The 25,022-nt window shown below is 43.9% G+C and overlaps 1 protein-coding gene across 1 annotated transcript; it reads right to left on the reverse strand.

Moving 5' to 3' along the window:
• Window positions 1-9,942: 9,942 nt before the first annotated feature.
• On the reverse strand, window positions 9,943-18,994 carry LOC138568891 (vomeronasal type-2 receptor 26-like). The gene is made up of 3 exons (XM_069646673.1): window positions 18,920-18,994; window positions 16,409-16,532; window positions 9,943-10,850 (listed from the first exon to the last, which is right to left on the reverse strand). Exons 1-3 carry the CDS (start codon window positions 18,992-18,994, stop codon window positions 9,943-9,945), a joined length of 1,107 nt encoding a protein of 368 aa, XP_069502774.1.
• Window positions 18,995-25,022: the final 6,028 nt, after the last annotated feature.

Here is a 25,022-nt window from a genome sequence, read left to right on the forward strand (position 1 = left end):
GGTCCCCGAAGCAAGCAGACCCAGGCTTCTCCACGTTAGTTTCAGCAGCTGGCAGGTTCAGAAGAGCAGGGAATGCCTCGTAGTCGTGTAGAGCAAAAAGACGTCCCAATCGACGAAACCAGCACAGTTTTGTTGCCGCAGCAGGACAACGGAGCGGCTGTGTGTATTCAAGCCAAATGTACACTCCTCCCTTCAGACCTGGGGACGCCAAGCGTACGAAGCGTGGGAGAGTGACAAGGACTCGAAATATAACACAACCTGGCGGCAGTTGCAGAGCAGGACTCCCTTGTAAGCTGGTCAGTCAACTGGATGGCCCAGAGACACTTCCGAAGGCTTACTTGGCAGGAGATGATGAAGTCGCCGGGAATAGCTGTTCCTGCTATTCCAAAGGTCGAAGCACCAGTACAGGCCTTCTGGTTCGATCGAAGGAGGAAAGGGTTTCACAGGACGACAGCAGTGCAAAGGAGGATTCCTTCAGCGGGTCACCAGCGATTCCTCGGTCCAGCCTCTGGGTTGCAGGATACTTGGCTCCTGTATTCCTTTGTTCGTGAGAACTCAGGAGATCGACATGGTAGTGGTGTTTCCAGCCCCCTCTTATCCACGGTTCCCTTCGCGCCAAAACGGAGGGGAGCCAATGGGAGATCCGCTCATCAACACACATACCATACGTGGACCAATCACGGACCACGGTGGTCCCAGGCATTCACACCACCCTAGACTCTCTGGCACCCAGGATGTGTATTGGGACCAGACATCCCAGCCCACACCCTGGAGGCACACAAACGACATGTAGAAGCCCGCGAAAGCAACCACGTTTCGCGGGAAAGTACATGCCCAAATAAGGAAGGCCCCGAGTCGCCCGACCTGGGGAAGGTGAAGGGAGCAAGACGGTCAGTGGAGAGGACAAAGGAGCCTCGTGGACTGGCCATTTTGGGAGCCAGGCCACCATTTTGGGTTCAGTGCGAAAAAACGTGCTCAGAACGCCAAAAGGAGCTCAAAATAAACAAAACGATCGCTGCCACCATTCGAGTCCCTGAATGACTTGCACCGATCAAATACCATCCTAAAAGAGTATCTAGGGTCTGTAGAAGGCTAGAGACCCAAGAGAGCTGTAACTTAGCTTACAGTGCCCTCTTGTGTCATGTTGCACTAAAGCCGCAACACGATAAAAGAAACTACGGGAAACAGCGTTCCCCGGTACTGACTGTTTTAAGGGCATGTCAGTTTCCCCGTAAGAAAGGAGCGAAAGCCCAGAGGAGTGCGGCAGAAGGCTGCACTTCTCTGGCAAAGTCAAAAACAAGGTGAATAACAACAGCAAAAAGTTTAGGGGTTGCCACATGGAAGGAAAATTCCCTACAATTACGAAATCTTTCCTAACACTCTGCACATTTCATACATAAAGGGAACATTAACTTTCCAGAAACCCTTTGAGGGAGCACCAGAGAATAAAGCTTCTTAGGCGGGTACACCTGGCATTTGATCAGACCAAAATACTGCTTAATTTCCCCAAAATCTTTGTAGATGATACAGGGATGCCCTAACGGATAGGGTTTTGAATTGTTGACAATGGGGTAGAAGCTGGTAAAGTCATAGTAGAGTAACTTTCCACCCGGGGCTGTCTCGTGATAGAGCTTGAACGCATTAGAACTGCCTCCAAAAAGAAGTAACACGGTCCTAGGGGCTCTGGTAAATTCAGCTGTCTAAGAAAAATCTTTAACTCAGCCTTGTTTTTCAACATTTCTGACCATTCATGCTCCCAAAGCGTAATAACGCGCAGACCTCGGGTCTCAAGAAAATTCTTTTTTAAAAGTGATCTTTTATATAGATGGTCATAAGTACACCCTGTGAAGGTGTTATAGTCAACAGGGGCACCCGTGAAAAAAACACCAGTTAAAATTATGGACCTGGGGTTGCCCATTTAAAGAAGCCTAACCATTTAGAAACTAGGGGCAGATCTTTTTCTCACCTCCCCGTAGGGCATGCTGTAAAGATATCTTGACCTGCTCAGACACATACATCAACCACTGGATGGAGGGTGTGGAGAAGCATTTTCGTTTACTGTGTTACATGTCTGGCAGTACGAGGGCTTTTGTTTCTGGCTTTAGAAACATCTATTTGTATATATTCATACACATGCTAGCCAGTGTGATAAATGTTAAGGGATCTACGTAGGTAACCCATTTTATCATCTCAGAGGTGTCAGGGTGTAGAACGTGCTCCTTTCAGGTCAGTTCGATGATACAATCTCGGAAAATATTACAGGCTGTTCTCAAAATATTTACATCTTCACAACAGTAGGATATGAGCTCTCTCTTAAAATCTAAAAATGCGTGCTGGCCTCGGAATACCATTTAGGAAATGCCTTCTTATCGCAGGCATCATGAATTCTGAACCTTAACACTCAACAGGGGGAATGGTCCCACATAATTTTGATTCTGTTCCTTGTTCCTTGTTAAAGAAATGTGGGAAATAAACTTTGCACCCCGGGAAACCAAAGGCTTTAGGCAGTTTACTTAATTTCATGGGTAGAAAATTCAAGCTGTCGATAAAGTGGATTTTAAGGTCTGATACCTCGAAGAACTTCAGTTTGGCACCCTAAGTTATCAGCTTGACAGCGACTCTCTCTTTAATCAACTGCTGTATTAAGAAGAACCCATCATATCCCTAGCTGTTGTGAGCCAAACGCTATAGCCCCTGAATTTCTGAGCCACAAAAGTTGTAATTAATTGACTGACGCAATCAGGGCCTTCGAATTCCCAATTCTTATCCCTAGTCAGATGTCTGGCATAAATATAGTTGGGGATGTGTATGTCTGTCTCTTGCATGCACTCCATGTAAAAGACAATGTATTTCCTGGTCTTGGGTACATCTTTTAGGGGTGTCATATAACACAAATGTTTATCCATTGAGACAACTTCCACCTCACATCAGGGGCAGATCCTACCCTCACATTTCTGGTTGACCTTTATAAAACAGCTGCAGGACACACAGTCTGTTTTAAGAGGACATTGTGCTAAACCTTGAGATGCTTTCTCAATGTGTTTTTGAAGACCAACTTCAGACCTGGCAAATGATTTGCACTTGGGACATTTAAAGCCTGTTTCACTGATCACCACGCAACCGCCTCTCTGACACATATTGCAGTGGAATTGGCACCTGTGAGTCACCTTGTTGCTGTATATGTGACAGCAATGAGGGCTTACATTTCTGGCCCCTGGGAAGCCCTGAAGGTTTAAGATCCCGTAATAGTGTTGACCGTGGTGTAAAATATTTACAGTGTTCTTATTAGCGGTGTCACCTGCCGGGAAATATTTCCATACCCTGTCCTCATAATACAGCATTTTTATTGGTACTGCAAAGTAGTCTTCAAATAAATGTAGTTTGTTAAAAACCAACCATAATATCAGGGGTTATACCCAGAACTTTGTGAACCTCCAAAGCCTTTCTGTGTATGTAGCCATCAGTAACAGTTCTAGCTTCCAGCCGGCCTATAATGCTCTCAGCCATACATATGTTCAAGGAACCATACTTAAAATCCAAGAGCCAGTGGCCTGTACACGTCGCCATCTCTAAATCTGACAACCATAGACACAAGCCTCAACGGCTCTGTTACGGCTAGCTCCGCCTTACTTTGTAACAGTTTTCCTATGTTTTCTAGAAACTCTGAAACATCAAAGGTCTGACAAAATGAGTGTCTGGTGAAAAGAGGATGGTTTAAAGCCATACTGTCTAAACGGATCTGTACAAAATCTTTATTTACGTTGTTATGCTGCCAGAAGTCCTCTGGGTTCCTATCAAATCGGACAGTGTTACATGCTGTATGGATGGCTGCTGAACTGTAGTAGGACAGGCACAGCATCACAGAAGGATAGATGCCATACTGCTGTGTTCCGGGATAGTAAACCGTGCCTTGTGGAAGGATGGACATGCAGTGTGGATGGGTGCTGCCCTGTAGTGTGACAGGCACGGCACTACAGAAGGACATATGCCATACTGTTGTGGTCAGGGATGGTAAACCGTGCCTTGTGGAAGGATGGACATGCATTGTCAATGGGTGCAGTGGTAAGCAGGAAGGCACCAGGTGGGCGGGGCTTGCTAAGTGGGGAAAAAGAGCGGCAACCAGGAAGGCACCAGGTGGGTGGGGCTTAGGCCAGTTGACCTAGATCCACATGCACCTGCTCCCCATTTGCAAGGAAAAGAAGCTAAAGGGCTCCTTAAGTAGGAAAAGTAGGAAAAAAGAGTGGCAAGCAGGAAGGCACCAGGTGGGTGGGGCTTAAGTGGAGAAAAAGAGCAGCAAACAGGAAGGCACCAGGTGGGCAGGGCTTAGGCAAGGTGACCTAGATCTACTTGCACCTGCTCTCCATCTGCAATGGAAAAGAGGCTGGAGGGCTCCTTAAGTAGGGAAAAAGAGCAGGAAGCAGGAAGGCACAAGGTGGGTGGGGCTTGCTAAGTGGGGTAAAAGAGTGGCAACGAGGAAGCACCATATAGGCGGGGCTTAGGCCAGGTGACCTAGATCCACATGCACCTGCTCCCCATCTGCAAAGGAAAAGAGACTGGAGGGCTCCTTAAGAAGGGGAAAAGAGTGGCAAGCAGGAAGGCAACAGGTGGGCAGGGCTTAAGTGGGGAAAAAGAGCAGCAAACAGGAAGGCACCAGGTGGGCAGGGCTTAGGCCAGGTGACCTAGCTCCACTTGCACCTGCTCCCCATCTGCAAAGGAAAAGAGGCTGCACGTCTCCTTAAGTAGGGAAAAAGAGCGGCAACCAGAAAGGCACCAGGTGGGTGGGGCTTAGGCAAGGTGACCTAGATCTGCTTGCACCTGCTCACCATCTTCAAAGGAAAAGAGGCTGGAGGGCTCCTTAAGTATGGAAAAAGAGCAACAAGCAGGAAGGCACCAGGTGGGCGGGGCTTACGCAAGGTGACCTAGATCCACTTGCACCTGCTCACCATCTGCAAAGGAAAAGCGGCTGGAGGGCTCCTTAAGAAGGGAAAAACAGCGGCAAGCAGGACCGCATCAGGTGGGTGTGGCTTGCTAAGTGGGGATAAAGAGCGGCAACCAGGAAGGCACCAGGTAGGCGGGGCTTGTTAAGTGGGGAAAAAGAGCAGCAACCAGGAAGGCACCAGGTGGGTGGGGCTTAAGCAAGGTGACCTAGATCCACTTGCACCTGCTCACCATCTGCAAAGGAAAAGAGGCTGGCGGGCTCCTTAAGTAGGGAAAAAGAGCGGCAAGCAGGATGGCACCAGGTGGGCGGTGCTTCCTAAGTGGGGAAAAAGAGCAGCAACCAGGAAGGCACCAGGAAGGCACCAGGTGACCTAGATCCATTTGCACCTGCTACCCATCTGCAAAGGAAAAGAGGCTGGAGGGCTCCTTAAGTAGGGAAAAAGAGTGGCAACCAGGAAGGTACAAGGTGGATGGGGCTTGCTAAGTGGGGAAAAAGAACAGCAACCAGGAAGGAACCAGATTGGCAGGGATTAGGCCAAGTGACCTAGATCCACTTGTACCTGCTGCTCCCCATCTGCAAAGGAAAAGAGTCTGGAGGGCCCCCAAAGTAGAAAAAGAGTGGCAATCAGCAAAGCACCAGGTGGGTGGGGCTTGAATGGGGAAAAAGAGTGGCAACCAGGAAGGAACCAAATGGTGGGTCTTAGGCAAGGTGACCTAGATCCACTTGCACATGCTCCATCTTCATTTCTTTTTCATCACAGTACTATCTGTGAAATGCACTCGGTTGGTGTTGCCAAACACACAGAGATCTGCAGAAAAATGCGATGCACCGAAGCACATGCAGAAACCTGCAGCTCACTGCCAGAGAACGGGTTTAATTTAATTGAGCTTAATTCTCTTACAACAGATGACACCAGTTTACTCCATCCTCTGAGAGGAATACACATGCAAATATCTTGATGACATAATCATTGGTAGCAGGATCTCTTGCAACAGATGTAGCTAGTTTACTCCGCCCTCTGAGAGGAATACACAAGCCCACACCTTGATGATATAATCACTCACAGACCCTGTTAGGGAGAATTCTCCAGAATGGCTAATTTCCCTTACCTACTGAGTCCCTCGGCAGCTTTGCTGGATTTCTAGGATTTTATTTTTCACCTGGTAAGAGTGTGAGCCTTTTTCCTCACTCTTATATGTGTTTTGCTGTGTGTGTTTAACATATTTGTGTTCATAGACTATGGAGCTTCACCTACTCCATAGGCATCATCTTTTTACTGTGTGTTACAGAGCACCTTTAGTGCAGTGACACAGAGTTGTCTTTTTCAGACTTCCCACTTCAAACTCCATTTTCTGGGACTGACTACTGTCTCCCAGAACATGTAAAGTTGCCATTGACTTTATTAGCCCTTTTTAAACTCACAGCCCCAGTACAAACTATCTTACATAGAGATCTGGAAAGGGTTAATAGTTATCCCTTTTCGTCTGTTTCTCGTGGAACATTATTTCATTCCCCTTTCTTAAAGATTTGGCTGGTGGCAGTGGTATCTACCCTATTTTTCCTACCGCGGTCTATTTAAATAGCCTTGGACTGTTTTAGGCTAAGTTAGTAGTCTCAAACTTAAATCCGCTGGACCCCATTTACTTTTATTTGGTTCCAGCTGGGTTTATTCACCATTTCTTTTTGTAAAGGTCTTTCTTGTGTTTTACTCTGCGCGTCAAACCAGGTTTGGTTCCTTTGTTCGCCATCCTTTGGCGGGATTCTGCACAGAAGCCCTCGTAAGGCTCCTGAATGTCTGAGGGGGACAGGGTGTGAAGGAGGGGTTTGAGACTCCCTGCACAGGGTCTCCTTGGAGACCCATGTTGCACGCTATGTGATTGGCTGTGGTGACTGTCCGCCGGGACAGCCACCCTGCTGTGTGATTGACAGCCAGGCTGTGTGAATGGGGGAACACTGCATAAAAAGCAGGTCTCTGGGACAGCCAGGCTGTGTGAATGGGGGAAAACTGCATAAAAAGCAGGTCTCTGGGACTGAGAAGGCAGAGTCGCCACTGGAACAAAAGAACCAACAAGGAGCTGATGGAAGAGGACCCCTACAATGACTGACCTCCCAGTGAAGTCCTGCTGTGGGTCTGAATCTCCAAACTTCGACGACAGGGAAGATCTGCAAGGAATCTTCTCCCCTTGAGCTGGTGGGACCAACCAGTTTGCCAAACTGCAAGCCAGGCCTCCCTCCTCTGGTCGAATTTGCTGTGCACAGCTTCAGTGAACCGGATAGCTAGGAGGACCGGACCCTGCTTGGGTTTTAAGGAGCGCCCCTTTTATTTGTTGCTTTGCTGTGCTGCTGGTTTCTTCCCTGGGCAGTGCAGGACCCTCCAGTCTTCCTACTTCGTGTCAGTCCAACAGTCACTTCAGGAACCGTGAGCCTGCACGACCTGCCAGGAACGTCTGCCTCAGCTACAGCATTCTTCTTCATTTAAGGTACTGTTCAAACCCGGTTGTTCGTTCTGTCCAACCACAGTGAAAGTGTTGGAAATCTTTCGTCAATCCGAGGGCTTGTCTTTCTCTATTCTTTAAAGTAACCTTTCTTTCGACCAACTTTGTTCTGAACTCTTGGCAAAGACTGAACCGCTAACTACCCTGAGCTGTGTGATCCTCTACAAAGACTTTGGTCCATTGACTTGGGCCCAGGCCTCTTGATTTGATTTCCTCACCGTAGTTACTTTCTGTAGATTGCCCTGCTTACTTACTTGTTGGTGTGGCTTGACATTTGTCTAACCTTGTCTTTCCCTCCCTTTTAAATTGTTGGAGTGCCATTTTGCTCACACTTCATTTTGGGCTTAACTTCTCCAGAATCTATTGGGTGGGGTATAGTATATTAAGAGTGTGATGTTTCTACTGATTTACTTTGGTGAATTGTTTTACAACTGATGTGTAAAAAAATGTATATTCTTTTACTTAGAAACCTTGAGTCAGTGTTTGTTTGAACCATGGTAATTGCTGTCCTTTGTGTAACTATTGGTACTGCTCACTTTACTCTTGAGATAAGTCTGGCTGCACAGCCATCGCTACCACTTTACTGTGTAGTACAGGCTTGTACCAAAGGTTAATTTGTACTGTCACTTGTGGTCTTAATTGTGTGTGGTGTTCCCAAAGTGTACTGCATATGATTCTGCCTAACAGCCCCACATGGGAGGATCTCTTGCAACAGATGCAGCGAGTTTACTCCACCCTTTCAGAAGAATACACAAGCATGCACCTTAACGATGTAATCATTGGTAGATCCACATGGGAGGATCTCTTACTCCACCTTCTGAGAGCCGGTTTCATGGTCCATCCCACCAAGTGCATCCTCATGACATCATCTGTGACATACGTGAGCTGCCAAATTTAGTTGATGAAACCTTGATTCACAAAGTGTGCCAGCACCTGAGGTACATAAAGACCTCACTCTTTCCAGTGGCTTTAATTCCTAGGTGAAGACCTGCCTCAAGAGTATATTTTGAGGGGCGTTCTGAAAAGTGAGTACTTTGCTTGTGGGTTCTGGGTTGGATGGAGAGCATTATGGAATGGCAAGCTTAGACCTTTGATAGATGTGACAGTCTCCCTTTGCTGCCAGGGCGATAGTTACAGGATCTTATGTGAGTGACAGAGTGACAGAGCTGAGGCCTCACGGAAAATATGGAGTGTGAGACCAGCGTCTCATATAATCTGTTTGTTAGAGAGGGCTTCTAATTCCCTTCTCATCTGCACGAGGGGCATATGGACAACGTATAAGGAGTGTTTTGGTTAACAATGATGTATTTGCTGGTAAGGTAGTTCTATGTTAAGTGCTTGCCTTAGATAGCTGTGTTCCGCCTGCAGGAGGCAGATCCCAGAAGTGTGAAGTCATGATTTCATCCTTTTGTGGTTGATACATTGAGTGCTTTATACACCCATATCCCCTAAAAATAAAGAGCTTAGAAGCCGGACAGATATAGAAAGAAGTGATGGAAACAAATGACATTATTATTTTCAGATTGGAGTAGTAGTTGCAAGTTCATTTCTTGGGGAGGACTTTTCAGAGATTCCAATGAACCTTTGAGGGGCAGTGGGCCAATGTGTGGTCCCTGGGAAATCTATTTGCAAATAGATCAGGATTGGATTCTCATGGGGTGTGAGGGTCATTCGAATGCGTGTAGAACAGTAGTAAGGCTTGTGGGCTTTCCCAAAGCTCAGAAAGATTAAGTGGCGACTTCAAGGTTACAAGGGATCATTTTGAGTCTGAAAAGAACAATGGCAAGGTGCATGGAACACTTGTGACCCACATGACAATGACATGATTATCTGGACAACTCAGAGATATGATCTTGGATTTCAAGAGTCATCAGTGGAAGAGATTTGAAACTGGTGGTAATAACTGGGAATCGGCTCATGTATTATTTGCTTTTTGGTTAAGAAATGTTCACAGTGAGCAGAAAGATAAACACTTTGGGCCTCATTTGAAAGGGAATTATGAGTGATCAGGAGTGTAATTTGTCTGTGTCTCTTTATTGAGCTGTGGTCTATTTGGGGAACAGATGGTAAAGTTTGCACCACTTAATCCAGTGGATTTGGTCTGTTTTTTGCACCAGTAAGAACCCTTCAGAATCCAGATATATATGTTGTAATGCTGAATGCCGTGCATGTAGAAGGCATCCAGCATTACCTCTTCTTTTGTATTAGGAGTGTAAAAGCTACTGGAGCTCCAGACGGCCAATGTCTGTTTTCAAATTGTACACCAAAAAATAATGATTAAATGTGGAGGCCAAGTTCATCTAAGTGTTGCTAGCCACTGTCTGATCCGTCTAATGAAGCTGTCATATAAAATGACCCTGTTTGAATGTTGTAGCACTGACTGTTTAAAAAGAACAAAAGAAAAGAAATCTGCAGTGAAGTAAGTGGCCGTGCGGAATGATGCCCTGTTCTAATATGGTGCTTGATCATGGACTAGCTGGGCCACATCAGGAAGGGTTCCCACAAACATCAGTTCTTTGTGTGTTTCCCCATTAGGTACTCTTTAGTGTTCTGCTCAGGTCTCAGGAGAATGACGTAGCATTTGGGGATGAAGATACAGCCCAGGAGTCCAGCACCGGAAGTCACGATGGTGAAGATCTCCACGGCCACCATGTGCCTACCCTTGGTGCTCAGGTAGGCTGGGATGAAAGAGATCCAGACACTGCAGAACACTAGCATGCTGAAGGTGATAAGCTGGGCCTCGTTAAAACTATCTGGTAACTTTCTCGCAATGGAGGCAACAGCAAAGCTCAGAAGAGCCAAAAACCCCATATAACCAACCACAGAGTAGAACCCAATGACGGAGCCTTCGTTGCACTGTAAGATCATCTTCCCAGTCTCTGATGTGGTGTCAATGTCTGGGAACGGGGCAGCGTAAACAAGCCACATGGTGCAGATCAACACCTGCACCAGCGTGCAGAGAAGCAGCAGACAGCTCGACACTCGGGTGCCCACCCACTTCCTGAACTTGCTGCCGGGCTTTGTGGCTTTAAAGGCGATGATGAGGGTGATGGTTTTTCCAAGAACAGAAGATACAGCAATTGTGAAGATGATGCTGAAGGAGGTTTGCCGTATGAGGCAGGATATCTTTGAAGGGGGACCCATAAACAGAAGAGAGCAGAGGAAGCAAAGCATGAGTGAGAGGAGGAGGGTGTAGCTCAGATTCCGGTTATTGGCTTTAACGAGGGGGGTGTTGCGATATTTAATAAATATTCCCAGCACACCAGCAGTGAGGATGAAGAAGAAACTTGCAATGGAAGATAAGACCACACCCAGAGGATCCTCATAGGCCAGAAACTCTCTGATCCGTGGAATGCAGGCATCTCGTCTCTCATTGGACCACTGGTCTCCTGGGCACGTTATGCAGTTTGCCATATCTACATAGAAAATAATACAGTTCAGTGTCACACAAGCTTATTACAAGAACGAGTAAGGTAAACAGGAAGAGAACAAGTGCTGAAATAGAAAACATGAAGATGTTCTGTGACAGTTTGTCAAGGAAATCCTGACCGCTCTGAAAAGTTTAGCCTTGGAATCAACTCACTGATTAAATATGTCTACATAGAAAGTGCCTGGTTCCAGCATGCTCAGAGCCACAAGAGAGAACCACGTCCCTTAGCTGTTAATTGAAAACCCTTTGATGAGCAGTTTTAAAGGGTGCTCTGACTTTTAATATTTGCAGTCTCCTGACCCGGTCCTTTGTGACTTTTGAGACATTCAGAGGCCTCCATAAAAATGTGATTTCTCCTGTTTATGGCACTAGGTGCCATTTATTTAAATGTGCAAGAGTTGGTTGATATTTGCTACGTGTGGTATGGAGGTGTGCAAATCCATTTCTGCACGGATGCTGCAGGCCCAGGGCTCATATCATAGATATGTAAATAAAACTGGGCAGCTGGACATATGGTTAGCGCCCGGGTGCTCTATTTGGACTGCTGCGTGAGTAAGGTACGGTGAATATGCCCTAAATCACGAATGTAAACAGAAATAACAATTTTCCTACACTCAAAAACATTCTCTTACATTCAATTTCTGTTTTATAAATCAATGTTATGTATCTTATATAGCCTTGAGAGAAAGTGCAAAGTCGGTGTTTCATAAATTGTATTCAATGGTGTTATGAGTAAAGACTTTACACTTTCACTCAAATCACATGTTTGGTGTATTTGTTTTTTTGGAAAAAAGACTAATTAAGATGTATAACATTGATTTATAAAACAGAAATTGAATGTAAGACAGAGCGTTTGAGTGCAGGAAACCGGTTATTTCATGGCATAGATACTTTGCACCAAAGCAAAAGCAATGTTGCTCGGTATTAGTTCTAGGGAAAGAAATGCCCCTTTGGTCTTGTGCAAACATATATTAAAGAATAGAGTTACTGCACTTGTGCCACAGTGCTTACACTGTGCAAAACTGCACTAGTACCAGAGCAAAGCTTCTGCAGTCATGGGAGAAATGCAAGTGCGCATCTCATGGGTCAATGTAACAATTGCGCAGTTTTCAAATGTGTATAATTTGACCTGCATCTGTTTATTATTTTAATTATATTTTAAATTGCAACATTCTGTTCTAGGTGCAGCACCTTTCAGTCCCCATTGCTGGATGTAATGCGTCTGTTATTCATTTTCCGACCCTAAGTTACTGGTAATGATGTGAGAGTCCAGAAAAAACAGGAAATCCTGGAGCAAAGTTTGCTTTTTCCAGTATATTTACCCTCCCCAGGACCTGCTTGTCTACACACTGTTAAATCTGTTCGGTGACACTTTACTGTATAAAACATCTCCATAATATGCAACCCTGAGGAATCCTAGGTCATAGAGTTTCTTTATATATAGCAGATAATCTGCTTGTTTTCTTTGAGGTAGATTATTCCATCCCTGATGTGTTTATAACTTATAATACACATAAGGATCACATTCATCACAAATTGAAATGTTTCCTTATTAAAGCAATAACACCAGATCTGGCTGGCCTGATCTGGTGGTAACGGCCCGGGGCCCAAGGCATATGCCCTCATGGTCCCTTTCATTCAAACAAAATTCTTACTTAAGATGGCTGCTGTGGAGCTGGAAGGCGTGGCCTTATGCAGAGTGCCTATTCCATTTCCATGGCAGCGAATGGGGATACCGAGCAGCAGCAGCGGTGACGGATGTACGTGTGGGTGCGCCACCACCAAAGGAATCAGGTAAGTGGGGCGTAGGTGGGAAGTGGCAAGAGACCCTGAGGGAACGGAGGGGAAGGTGGGGGGCAATGGTGGGGTGGAGAAGTTGCCATCTGGTTGCTTAGAGTGCAGGTATGGATAGTGGAATTCTGCCTGCAATCCAAGCAACCTGACCTGGTGGCTCCCCCTAGCTGGGTGCTAATATTTTTTAATCTCATGTGTTATGCCACTAGGCTTAAATACTTGAAAGAAAATAAGGAGTTGCCAGAAGGACTGTCTATCTATTAGGAGTGTATTTCAATTAAATTAACCTATATATAAGTGTTTGAGGTTTCCCAGGTTATGGTGCAATGTATCTATATGTTTTTACTGCGGTGTTCGCGGACAATGAGCTGCGTTAAACCTTTTGAAATGGTCGCCATATTGGATCCACAGACTACGATCATTGTCCGCGACAACGCAGTGCGAAAATTACATTTAGGGTTATTATTTGGCAGAAAGGGTGTCCGGCATGGCTGGGTGAGTGGAAACAATTTAAGATGGAGATGTGAAGGTGCTACCGAGTCTGCGGTCAATTTGATTGTCCGCAGCCGTATGCTGAGCTGCGGACATGGGCATGTGTCTGCAGACAGCATTGGGGCTTGGAGGGGTTCTGTGTGTTCGTAGATCTTGACATTTTATGAAAGTAGCGAGTCTGAGTAATATGTTTGTGTTCGGATTAAAAATATATTTGTTAGTTGTAGCTGAAGTGATTATACAATAGCTAAAGTGTATAGTGCTGTGTGTGGCAATGTTATAAATGTTTGCAGAGTATAGTTGTGATGGTGGTCAATGTGTATATTTTTTAGGACATGTTTGGGTTGTATAGTTATGGCAGACAGTAGAAAAAGCAAATGGAGTGAGTCATGTTAGTCAAAAGTTCCTTTCTTCTCAGGATTCTCATGCAAAACTTCATGGGTGATTCTTGACTCATCCCGGACCCCCCTTTGTCAGACTCATTCCACTTTACCACAAATCATTCACTTGATCTCCCTCTGTAGTGCTCGGACCAAATCCATGTACTTTTATCACTTCTTAGCTGGCTACCTTACAGAGACCTTCAATTGAGCACCAACGTGGTGTCGGACCACTCTGTCAAAATGTATTGTAGTTTGCTTTAAAGTTCAATCACTCATCAGCAATTTTAACTTAATTTGCATCTCTTATCACACACCATTCAACAATGTTTGTTCCAGCGCTCGCCATACAATGTTGCTTCCCGCCTTGGCTTCAACACAGACTGGTCTTGTATCGGTCTCCCCAACTCACTGTCTCTGTTGCTTTCACTGAAGCGGCTTTGTTCTTGGAGCCAAGGACAGTACCACAATGTCTGGAGATTCTCCCCACTTTGATGACTGACGTGTGAGGGTCCCGGGTACCACCAACATATAATGCAGGATTCTTCAGCTTGGTTTCCTGGTCTTACGCTTTCTCTCGCGGTCTCATGAAAGTAACGGAAAGGTCAAGGGAACTTTCTTCCTTGCGACCCGCTTTTGTTTCGCCGTCTTTCTCCTCTCGTTAAACTGCCATCTGCAAACTGCCGTTGCCTTGTGTGCTTTGCCTCGCTCAGAGTGTGCTCTTGTGCTTCGATTTTTATCTGTGTGGGGAAGTGTAATGGAAGTTAGGTGTGAGTGATTGTTGATAATTGACTGACCTCACCTGACCATAGCATTGGGACATGTCAGGTAAACGTCTGGGTGTTAGTCTGTTTTCCCTTAGAGCATGCTATCAGTGAGAAAGTGTTTGTGTTGTTCAAGGGAGGGGGGTAGAGTTCCTAAATATCCTATGGGGTAGGATGGGCTAAAGGTGTTATAAGGAAGGGGAATCTGCGTCTCACTGTCCAATGTCCCACTCCCACTCCCCTAAGACAACTCAGCCAGGTTATCCTCCCGCACTGGTCCACCGGAAGGAACTGGATGCAAAAGCGATGGCTGTGTCCTGGCCACCTGGATGACAGATATACGGGGACTAGTGGGTGAGGCACCTTCTGGTTTCTTCCAGTCACTTGTAACATCTTTTTGTGGGGTTCCTAGATCTTGAGGGCCATGTGATGTGGCGCTGCACCTGCACATGATCTGGTCTGACGTCATGGAATATGGTATCCCCCCTGTGCCCTTTTAAGGATATCAGGAACTCTCTTTAAGCAGAACACAATCCCAGAAGTCTCTCCTTCCAATAGATTCTCCAGAATTCCACTCACTCTTGGGACCCAGTGCTTGAGACCAGGAATAATGTTGCCTTCTTCATTCACCCCGACCTGCTACCCTTGCAAAAGATTCCAACTGCATCACATGCCCCGATACAAACAGCTCCTCTTATGTAGAAGTGCGACCCACAGGGCCAGGGCAAAAAGAGGCACATGCAAGACACCACATGTAAGATTAGACAACAACTCTAGAAACAAAGGAAACTGCACACGACAGAATGCAAAATATGTAGATGATTAAATATTTTAGTTCAGGGTCTCCTCAAACACAACAAATCTCCCAGCAAGACACGCATCCACGCGCAACCCTTCGATCACAGGTTCAGATCTGGTAAAGAAATTCAGCCTTTCACTGTGTTGGTGTGTCCTTCACAAATATAGTCTTCCTTTCACTCTTTTAAAATGTTAGTTCAAAATATAGAGTACCCATCAGGCACAGAAGAAAAACCAGATGTCTCCATTTATAACCGTTTGTGAGTATGACTGGACCAGCTACTTGGTCTCTGGCTTTGCCCTGCCTATTTAGGGTCATAGCTCATGAATGATCACAGGGAGGGACTTCAGTTGTTACTTTGTGTGTCCTCTTTCTACTCTATATCACATGTCTTGTGCATTCAGTGTGACAAGCGACAGGAAGGCTGCATTGCTACAGAGCAAGCCAGTCTCACCATGAACGAGGATGGGCTCTGCCCTCTGCGAACAGCCACTCATGCTTGCTAATGTCAGCAACGACAGCATTAGCAAGGAGGCAGCATTTATATTATGCTGATCCAGCCCCCTGAGCGATTTTCCGATTAGTATCGCGGAGCAGGTGCGCAGCAGGTGTGCAGCATGTGTGCAGCAGGTGTGCATGGATATGCTGGTCCATGTTGAAGTTCCTTAAATCAGTGATTGGAGATTGAGGCAAATAAGTTCACCAATGACTAAAGTGCATGTCACAAGCAGGATAACATAATGTGCTCTTTGTAGCAAGTGGTGCAGCTCTGTCATTTTCATAATAAATTAAGAGTCAGGACATGTTGGCCGCGTGACTAATGGGATTCCATGAACAGACCTCTGCAGAATTAGTATGTAATTGATTATAGTTCATGGACCAGCAGGGAGAGAAACAAGTGGAAAATATCAGCGCCTGCAGAAATACCCACTTAAACATGGTTCCATGTGTTAATAACCCGGCAAAAATATCGGCATACAAAAATATAACCATATTTTTGCGCCGATATTAAGTCATGGAACCTGAGGGGGACACTCATGCAACCCCCATATTTATTTAAAGGGAGCGGGGAACACTCCTGCAACTCCCGGTCACATTTACCCCATTAATTATCCCCACTAATAATATCACCTATGGCCTTACCCCACGCCAATTTATATGGCGATATTATTGGTGGGGATAATATTACCTGATACCTTAAACATTTAATCCTGTTCTCAATTTTTAGTCCACACAAAAGCATATTCTCCAGGATACAGGAGCTGTATTTTCCACTTTTTTCATATTAGCCAGTGTATCAAATGTTAACACCTACCACTTAAGTGTGTGATTTCTCCATGAGGGCATGGGGTGCAGTCATAGCAGCAGATTGGCCGATCTTTCTGAAAGACCTTCCGGAATCCAGGAGGACAGCTCTCACTGCACACAGAGCGGGGAATCTGAGGAGAGAAGATGAAAGACACAAGTGATGATAAACACAGAGTGAGTGGTCTGAGTAGGAGAGGATGGCGAGCACAGGTTATGATAAAATGTGAGCTTTGACGAGGAGAAGATGGAGACACATGACAATAAAACAGAACACAGCTGATAATAATCTGAGGGGTTTTAGGAGAAAATGGAGAACACAGCTGGTAATAATCTAAGGGGTTTGAGGAGAAGATGGAGAACACAGCTGATAATAATATGAGGGGTCTGAGGAGAAGATGGAGAACACAGCTGATAATAATCTGAGGGGTCTGAGGAGAAGATGGAGAACACATCTGATAATAATCTGAGGGGTCTGAGGAGAAGATGGAGAACACATCTGATAATAATCTGAGGAGTCAGAGGAGAAGATAGAGAACACAGCTGATAATATTCTGAGGGGTCTCAGGAGAAGATGGAGAACACAGCTGATAATAATCAGAGGGGTCTCAGGAGAAGAGGATGAAGAACACAGCTGATAATAACAAAGAGCAAGGAATCTGTCCCGGGGAGAATGGGATATATCTGATCATGACGCAGAGCAAGGAATCTGAGGAGGGGGGCAATGAGAATACCGTCAGTTCCATAGAGGAAGGCATCTGTGGAGGGAAGATGGAAGACGCAAGTGATGATAAGCATAGAGTGAGTAGGAGAGGATGGCAAACACAGGTTATGATAAAATGTGAGCTTTGACGAGGAGAAGATGGAGACACATGACAATAAAACAGAACACATCTGATAATAATCTGAGGGGTTTTAGGAGAAAATGGAGAACACATCTGATAATAATCTGAGGGGTTTTAGGAGAAGATGGAGAACACAGCTGGTAATAATCTAAGGGGTCTGAGGAGAAGATGGAGAACACAGCTGATAATAATCTGAGGGGTCTGAGGGGAAGATGGAGAACACAGCTGATAATAATCTGAGGCGTCTGAAGAGAAGATGGAGAACACAGCTGATAATAATCTGAGGGGTCTGAGGAGAAGATGGAGAACACAGCTGATAATAATCTGAGGTGTCTGAGGAGAAGATGGAGAACACAGCTGATAATAATCTGAGGGGTCTGAAGAGAAGATGGAGAACACAGCTGATAATAATCTGAGGGGTCTGAGGAGAAGATAGAGAACACAGCTGAGGGGTCTGAGAAGATGGAGAACACATCTGATAATAATCTGAGGGGTCTGAGGAGAAGATGGAGAACACAGCTGATAATAATCTGAGGTGTCTGAGGAGAAGATGGAGAACACAGCTGATAATAATCTGAGGTGTCTGAGGAGAAGATGGAGAACACAGCTGATAATAATCTGAGGGGTCTGAAGAGAAGATGGAGAACACAGCTGATAATAATCTGAGGGGTCTGAGGAGAAGATAGAGAACACAGCTGAGGGGTCTGATAATAATCTGAGCATCAGCCTGATGAAGCTCGTAAAACCGAGCGGAATGCGTGGCGTTTTCCACCCTGATGGACTGGACGCTGCTTGCTGAGCGCTGAATCCACGGTGAAGCGGACGTCCTTTACAGGCACACAGGAAGCTGCCTGACCTATCTGGGCGGAAAGTAAATATACACTCTCAATTGACATTGACATTGTAAGTTTAGGACACACTGCTATCCCTCCTAATCTTTCTTGACTTAAATCTTTCTTTTTTACTCACTTCTAGCTGTTTTCTGATTGGGCTCGCAACGCTAAGCTCACCCTTGTGCCCGCCCCCCAAAAGCCCAAAAGCAGTGTGTGTAGCGCACTCGCGCGCGCACACGGAAGCATTCGAAAGCACGCTGTTTGCGGTTCGTGCTCCGTGTTGCGGGTGTTCGGGTGCGGTTAACCACCAATCTATCTTGTGTGCGCAGGGGGAACTGACCCGTCGATTATGTGCTTTGGATGCAAGGGCAACATAAGATAAAGCAAGTACCAGAAATACGTTTCTTTAACAGGTATTTAAATTTTTGGTGCAATCCAAATACACCTCATAACCGCTGAAGTTGGGTGTTGTATATATCAACACCTTAGTCCTTTGGCGGTAGTATTGAGTGATCTTAACTAATTACAACATGGGTAAAGTAAAATTAGCCGCCCTACGTAAAGACCATAGGGCGGGCTTCTTCACTGCAGTAAGTACCCGCAGGGCTAGTCTGGCTCATGCGGCGGCACTTCCTTTGCCTACACCGTGTGCAGATGAAGAGGAATTGTTACAATGTGCGCAGGATTGTTCAGTTGAAATTAGGAATCAGGAGGTAGTCATGGCTCTTCCCAACCAATGTTTGGTGACTATGAGATAGAAGGGATACTCAATGATCCACATCAGGGGGATAAGGTTGCTGGAAATAACGCTCTTGACTCTGACACTCCGGCTATCTTTATTACTGACGATAATATGTCTGATCCCATATACGATATCCTATCGGAGGGCATAAATGATTTTCCACCAGCTGATGACATGACGACGATGGTAAGTATTTTCAACCGAGCTATTTTGACTTGTTGACTTCTATGGTAACAGCTATTGACAATTTTCCCAAAGTCCTACCGAGCTTACTCATACCTATTGTTAAATGTATAGAGACTTTGCCTATAGGACTAGCTGACATGTTAGTCCCCATAGTGAAGGAAACAATGGTAACATGGAATGCTGATCTGAAATCTATATGCCACACAAATGGGGTGGAAATTGGGAATGGCAAGCCTGATGTGAACTCTCCGCTTAAAAATAAAACATCTAGAAATAACATGGTGGCCTCTAAATTTTCGGAAATTGTGGCCAACTCTGCGAAAAAGGACACTGTCACGCCCAAAATTATTTCTAAGGGCAACGACTTAACTGAAGGTCCTATTAGGGATACTATGCCTTTTAGAGCAGAAAAAAACAAGTGAAAAAAAATAATAACAAAGTAAAAAAAACAGAACAAAGAAACAAATCATCTAGAAAATTTATGATAGACCTTGATATGAAACACATGATTGATGAGGATGCTTCGGGTGCAGTTTTCTGTGTGATATCGAATTGAGGAACCACATAGATGAATGCAGCTGCAACTGTGAAAACATCCGCTGATCAGGCAACTCAGAGTGAATATGAAGAAGGAGTGGAGGGAATGTATGAGGTTATGAAGAAAAAAAAAGAGCTTCCCTTACGGATAACACGAGTAGACTGGAAAATGGTTTGAATGACATTTTTAAAATCTTTAATGGTCCAATAAGTGCGTCGAATAAGGAAGCTGACTGCCTAAGTACAAAGGAGCCTATTAGATCTGGTAAAAACATGAGTGGTATAGAACAGGTTAAAAACAATCATACACTCTTGGCCTCTGGGGAGGTAGTGAAGCGACGAATAAGGCCGATTGTACAATTAGTAAACACGGGATTATACCATAAAGACACTACGAAGATCAATACACTACCTTTTACAAATACAACAATGGTAGACTCTTGTAGTAAACAGGATGAGAGATCAGTCCTGCAAGGAGCAGATGCAGCACTTAACCCTCACCTTGCGCCCACAGATATTGAGACAAATGTGGAGGAAATACTCAGAAATGTCCAGGATTTGATGAATGAAAATAAAAGATTGAAAGAACAAGATAGAGTAATGGAACACACTAATACGAGTTTGCGTACAAATGAGAAGGAAACTGCACTTCCTACTGAGATGCAGAATGCAGGGCGTACACAATATGATATCACACAGACAGTGATCACAGACACTAGCATAAATCGCAAGGCCAATGACCATGATCAAATTGGTGAACTCCTAAAAAATGTGAATAACATTGTAGAAGAAAATAAGAGGCTTAGAAACAAAGATACTCTGTTGAACTGTCAGAAAAAAGATGAGGGCTTATCAGAAGAAGAGAGGAATGAACAGGACTATCGCTCATATGTAAGGGGGGATGGTAGGTGGCATAATGATAAAACATCTAACGATATTAAATATCTGCAGGAGCTCAGACCTGTGGCACTTCCACATATGCAGAGTCTGATTTTATGCTCCTTATTTAAAGATGATAGAATGCAATCGCTAAATAGACCCTACATTCTCTCGTTATTTGCGGAGATATCTGAACTCAAACTTATTACCTCTGCAGATATTCATATGGTCGATTTTATCGATAAGAGAAGATGGGATTTTGTCAGATTGGTGATTCCATCCCCCTTGGTTCGGTCAATGATACTGAAGGAGGCAGAAGCTCTTCATCGTATGGGTTTTGACATCTTCCCATTTAAGGACCAGTCTATTCCAACACAAATCCCTGATAGAGGTGGGATAACAAGGCAAGAAAGTGAGGAACGAAGTTTCCATCACACCAATCAAAAAACTGATGATGTATCAGAGAAACAGGATTGGAGATGGTTGGCTCTTTCTTTGCGAGACGCAATCTCCAATCTAAAGGAATTGGGTAAACCTGCATAGTTACTAATCATGCTTTGAAATTGCTATGCTGGAATTCTCGTGGCAATTTCAATCTTTTTAACAACGAATCTCTCATGTTAGATTTACATGGCTTTGATCTAATTTTGTTACAAGAAACCTGGCTGACCACTCATGTGGGCTGGGAAGATTTCGTAGTGGAGGACATATGTGCCACAAAAGGTGCGAGAGGCAGACCTAAGGGGGGTATACTCACAGCGTCAAAGGAGTCCCCAGGTCTGCAAAAAATAAACACTTGGAAACAAGATCAATCGTTTCTCTTAACTGATTATTGGGTGAGAAATGGTTTGAATCTCTTCTCACTACTGATAATTAACGTGTATTGGAACGCGAATGTCTTATCCGATCAACAGCTGGAAATCAACTTAATTGATTTAGGTAAACAAATAGATCAGTGGTCTACCAACAACACTTCTGGTCAAATAATAATAGCAGGCAATTTAAACGCTGACTGTGATGTGGACAGTTTGATGGGAGAATCCTTGCATCTCAAGATGACAACCGGTGTAATTGGTAGCCAGAAACACAGAGGATTCCTATGGCATAAATACACCGAATTGTGGGGATTAAAGCATATTTCTAATGACCAATGTACATGGAATGCAAGAGGCTGCAAGTCCACTATTGATCATATTTTTCTAACTGCCAAATTGAGTTTTTCATTGTTAAGTTTTGAAGTGAAACAAGTCTCGACAAGTGACCACTGTATGCTTGTGATGGAGTTTGAACTTTTAATCTGCGAAAGGGCTAAACAATGCTATAAGGAGGATCTTTTGCTTAACACCACAAATAATAGGATTAAATGGTCCTTTAATTCCACACACAAATTTACCTCTATGCTCATCGCTGAATATGAAAATAAAAATTTGGAACAACGTTTGCATATGTTCTCGGTAAAAGAATTCGACGGCACCATTAGATCCAAAATTAAGGATTTTTTTTAACATAAGCCTCGCAGATCTGTTCGGACAAATCAACACAAACATGCAATGGACATAGATGTTAACGAAAGAAAAAGAGAACTTAATAGGGAGCTCCGCAGACTGCGTAAACTGAATATAGCCGGTTCGGATCATTCGGTTTCTATTAAACGAGTAAAGCAATCATACAAAAACTGGCTGAGGAGCCATAGATATATCATTGCTCAACGGGATGGTGAACGGATGTTAGGAGCAATGAGAGGGGTGAACTGGCATAACTTCTGGCAACTAATGAATAATGTGGACCCGACTGAGGTCAAAATAATGATAAATCCAATCCTTGAAGCCATCTTGGCAGGCCATTTTTCTAAGTTGTATAAGACCAACGACCAATGTTACTCACCTCATAGAGTGAGTCCTTTACCTTGGACATTGAGATGTGAGGTAGGTATAATAAATAATCTTATAATAAAATCTAAAAATACAGGAGCCCCTGGATTAAACAATCTCAGTAATAAGGTGCTAAAAGCTGACCCTCTCTTATTGGCAAGAATCTTATGTATACTTTTCAAAGACGTGTGTACACTTAAAATCATTCCGCAATCTTGGAGGGTGTCTGTTGTCATCCCGGTGTTTAAAAAGGGTTCTCGATTGGAGCCTAGTAACTACAGACCCATAGCTATCGTGGACTCAGACTCTAAAATATTTGCATCCTTGGTATTGATTGATGTTCAGAGGTGGATGGATGATAATCATATACTTAGCATGAACCAAGTGGGTTTCAAGAAAAACTGCGGTACGGATTGTGGTGGGTTAGTCTTGCGATGTATCCAAAGCAAAGCGTGGGCTAAGGGGAAGAGTCAAACTTTTGTGGCATCTATGGACCTTAGCAAGGCATTTGACCTTGTTGACAGGCCAATGCTATGGCATAATCTAAAGTCTCTAAAAATGCCAATGCATTTATTGAACATTATTGTTGAACTTTACACAGACACTAGGCTAGTTGTAAGAATGAACACGGTCGGGGATCTCTCTTCCCAAATTTTAATTAACAATGGCTTAAGACAAGGATGCATGCTGGCACCAACGATTTTTAACCTATATGTCAGTGGAGCTCAATTTGCCTTTATGAACATGTGTCTGGTTGCACCCAAACAGAATGGAAGAGGAATTTCGTGGTTGGCTTATGCCGATGATTCTCTCCTCTTGGACAATACCAAAGAGGGTTTACATCGCCTAATTAAGACTTTTGAATTGTTTATAAGTCATCTATATCTAAAAATTAATCCCTCCAAAACGATTATAATTCGAATGGGACGGGCCAATAAGAAGCAGAACTCTCTCAAATGGTTCTGTGAAGGCAAACAAATTAAGCCCCAAAAAGCATTCAAATATCTAGGTTATTGCTTTATGGGCACTGAATCGGTCACACGGTTTAAAAACCAACTTAAATCAAAAGCAGAAGTGGCTTTAAAACAGATGCGAATGCTGGAAAGAAAATATGGAGGTTTTACGATGAAACCAATGAGAGAATTTTATCTAAGTAAAGTTGCCCCGCGGATCACTTATGGCCTAGAAATCTTTTCAGTTGATATTGATGATTTTCTGAAAACATTGGAAGGTATTGTTTGGAGGGGGCTTTTGTTCTTTTTACCAAATTGTATCCCCATCGAAGTATTGAGATACGAATTGGGTTTACAATCCCTCCACTCGTTAGTTGCAACTAAAAGGCTTATGTTATGGAGAAAATGCCAATTATTGGGAGTCTCCAACTTTTATGCGGAAGCAGGGGCTGATGTGTCTTGCCCCTTTATGGTTGCTCTAAACAATGAAATTGAGCTGATGCTAGAAGAAATTGGTATTGCTAAATGCACTGTTATGAACAAACCCATCAAATGTAAACAGATTATAATGGGTATGGATTGGTCTTTGACAAAGACTAACGTGATAGCTTCCAAATTGTACAATCAAGTCCATTCTTTTTGGAAACTTTTTCCGGCTATGAAATTCTACTTGACAAAATACCCATCTAGGAGCTTTAGAAACTCCTATATGAGATTTAGACTCAATGTCATGCATACCAATTGTATCTTAAATATAAGGAATCCGTTGGAGAGACAGAAATGGTGTTGTTTCTGTAAGGTGTGTGAAAAAGATGAGACTCTAGAACATATTATGCTGAAATGTCCTGATTTGGTCAAACAAAGAACTGAATATTTTGCAGACTTATTTGACAATAGTTTTAGCAATGATCCTAATTATATATGGTATAGAATTAGAAATGGATATTCATTGACGTTGTTTATTCGTGTAATTTCCTTTTTAAAAACAGTATGTGATTTAAGTTAGACATTCTCTGTCTTTGGATATCTGCTTCATTGTCTAAATGCTGTGATTGTGTGGAATTTTAATGGTTAATTTTTCTTTTTGTGTTTTAATCTTTCCATTTTGTGTATATTTTGTAAAGGTTTATGACAACCCATGAACAAATAAACAAATAAAAAAGAAAAATAATCTGAGGGGTCTGAGGAAAAGATGGAGAACACAGCTGATAATAATCTGAGGGGTCTCAGGAGAAGAGGATGAAGAACACAGCTGATAATAACACAGAGCAAGGAATCTGTCCGGAGGAGATGGGGGTACATCTGATCATGACACAGAGCAAGAAATCTGAGGAGGGGAGCAATGAGAATACCATCAATTCCATAGAGCAAGACATCTGTGGCGGGAAGATGGAAGACGCAAGTGATGATAAACATAGAGCGAGTGGTCTGAGTAGGAGAGGATAGAAAACACAGCTGATAATATTGTGACGAGGAGAAGATGGAGAACATATGACAATAACAAAGAGTAAGGAATCTGTGAAGTGGGAGATGGGGATACATTAGATAATGACATTGAGCAAGGAATATGAGGTGGGGAAAATGGAGACACAGGTGACAATAGCACAAAGCAAGGAATCAGTGGAGAGAAGATGAGGACACATCAGATAGTGACATAGAGCAAGGAATCTGAGGAGAGAAGATGAATAACACAGTATTGATAAGCACAGAGCCAGTGGACTGAGTAGGAGAGGATGGAGAACACAACTGATAATAATAATGTGAGGGGTGTATGGATG

The sequence above is a fragment of the Ambystoma mexicanum genome, chromosome 2q, assembly GCF_040938575.1.
Source record: "Ambystoma mexicanum isolate Mex_15411 chromosome 2q, UKY_AmexF1_1, whole genome shotgun sequence".
NCBI classification, from domain to species: domain Eukaryota; kingdom Metazoa; phylum Chordata; class Amphibia; order Caudata; family Ambystomatidae; genus Ambystoma; species Ambystoma mexicanum.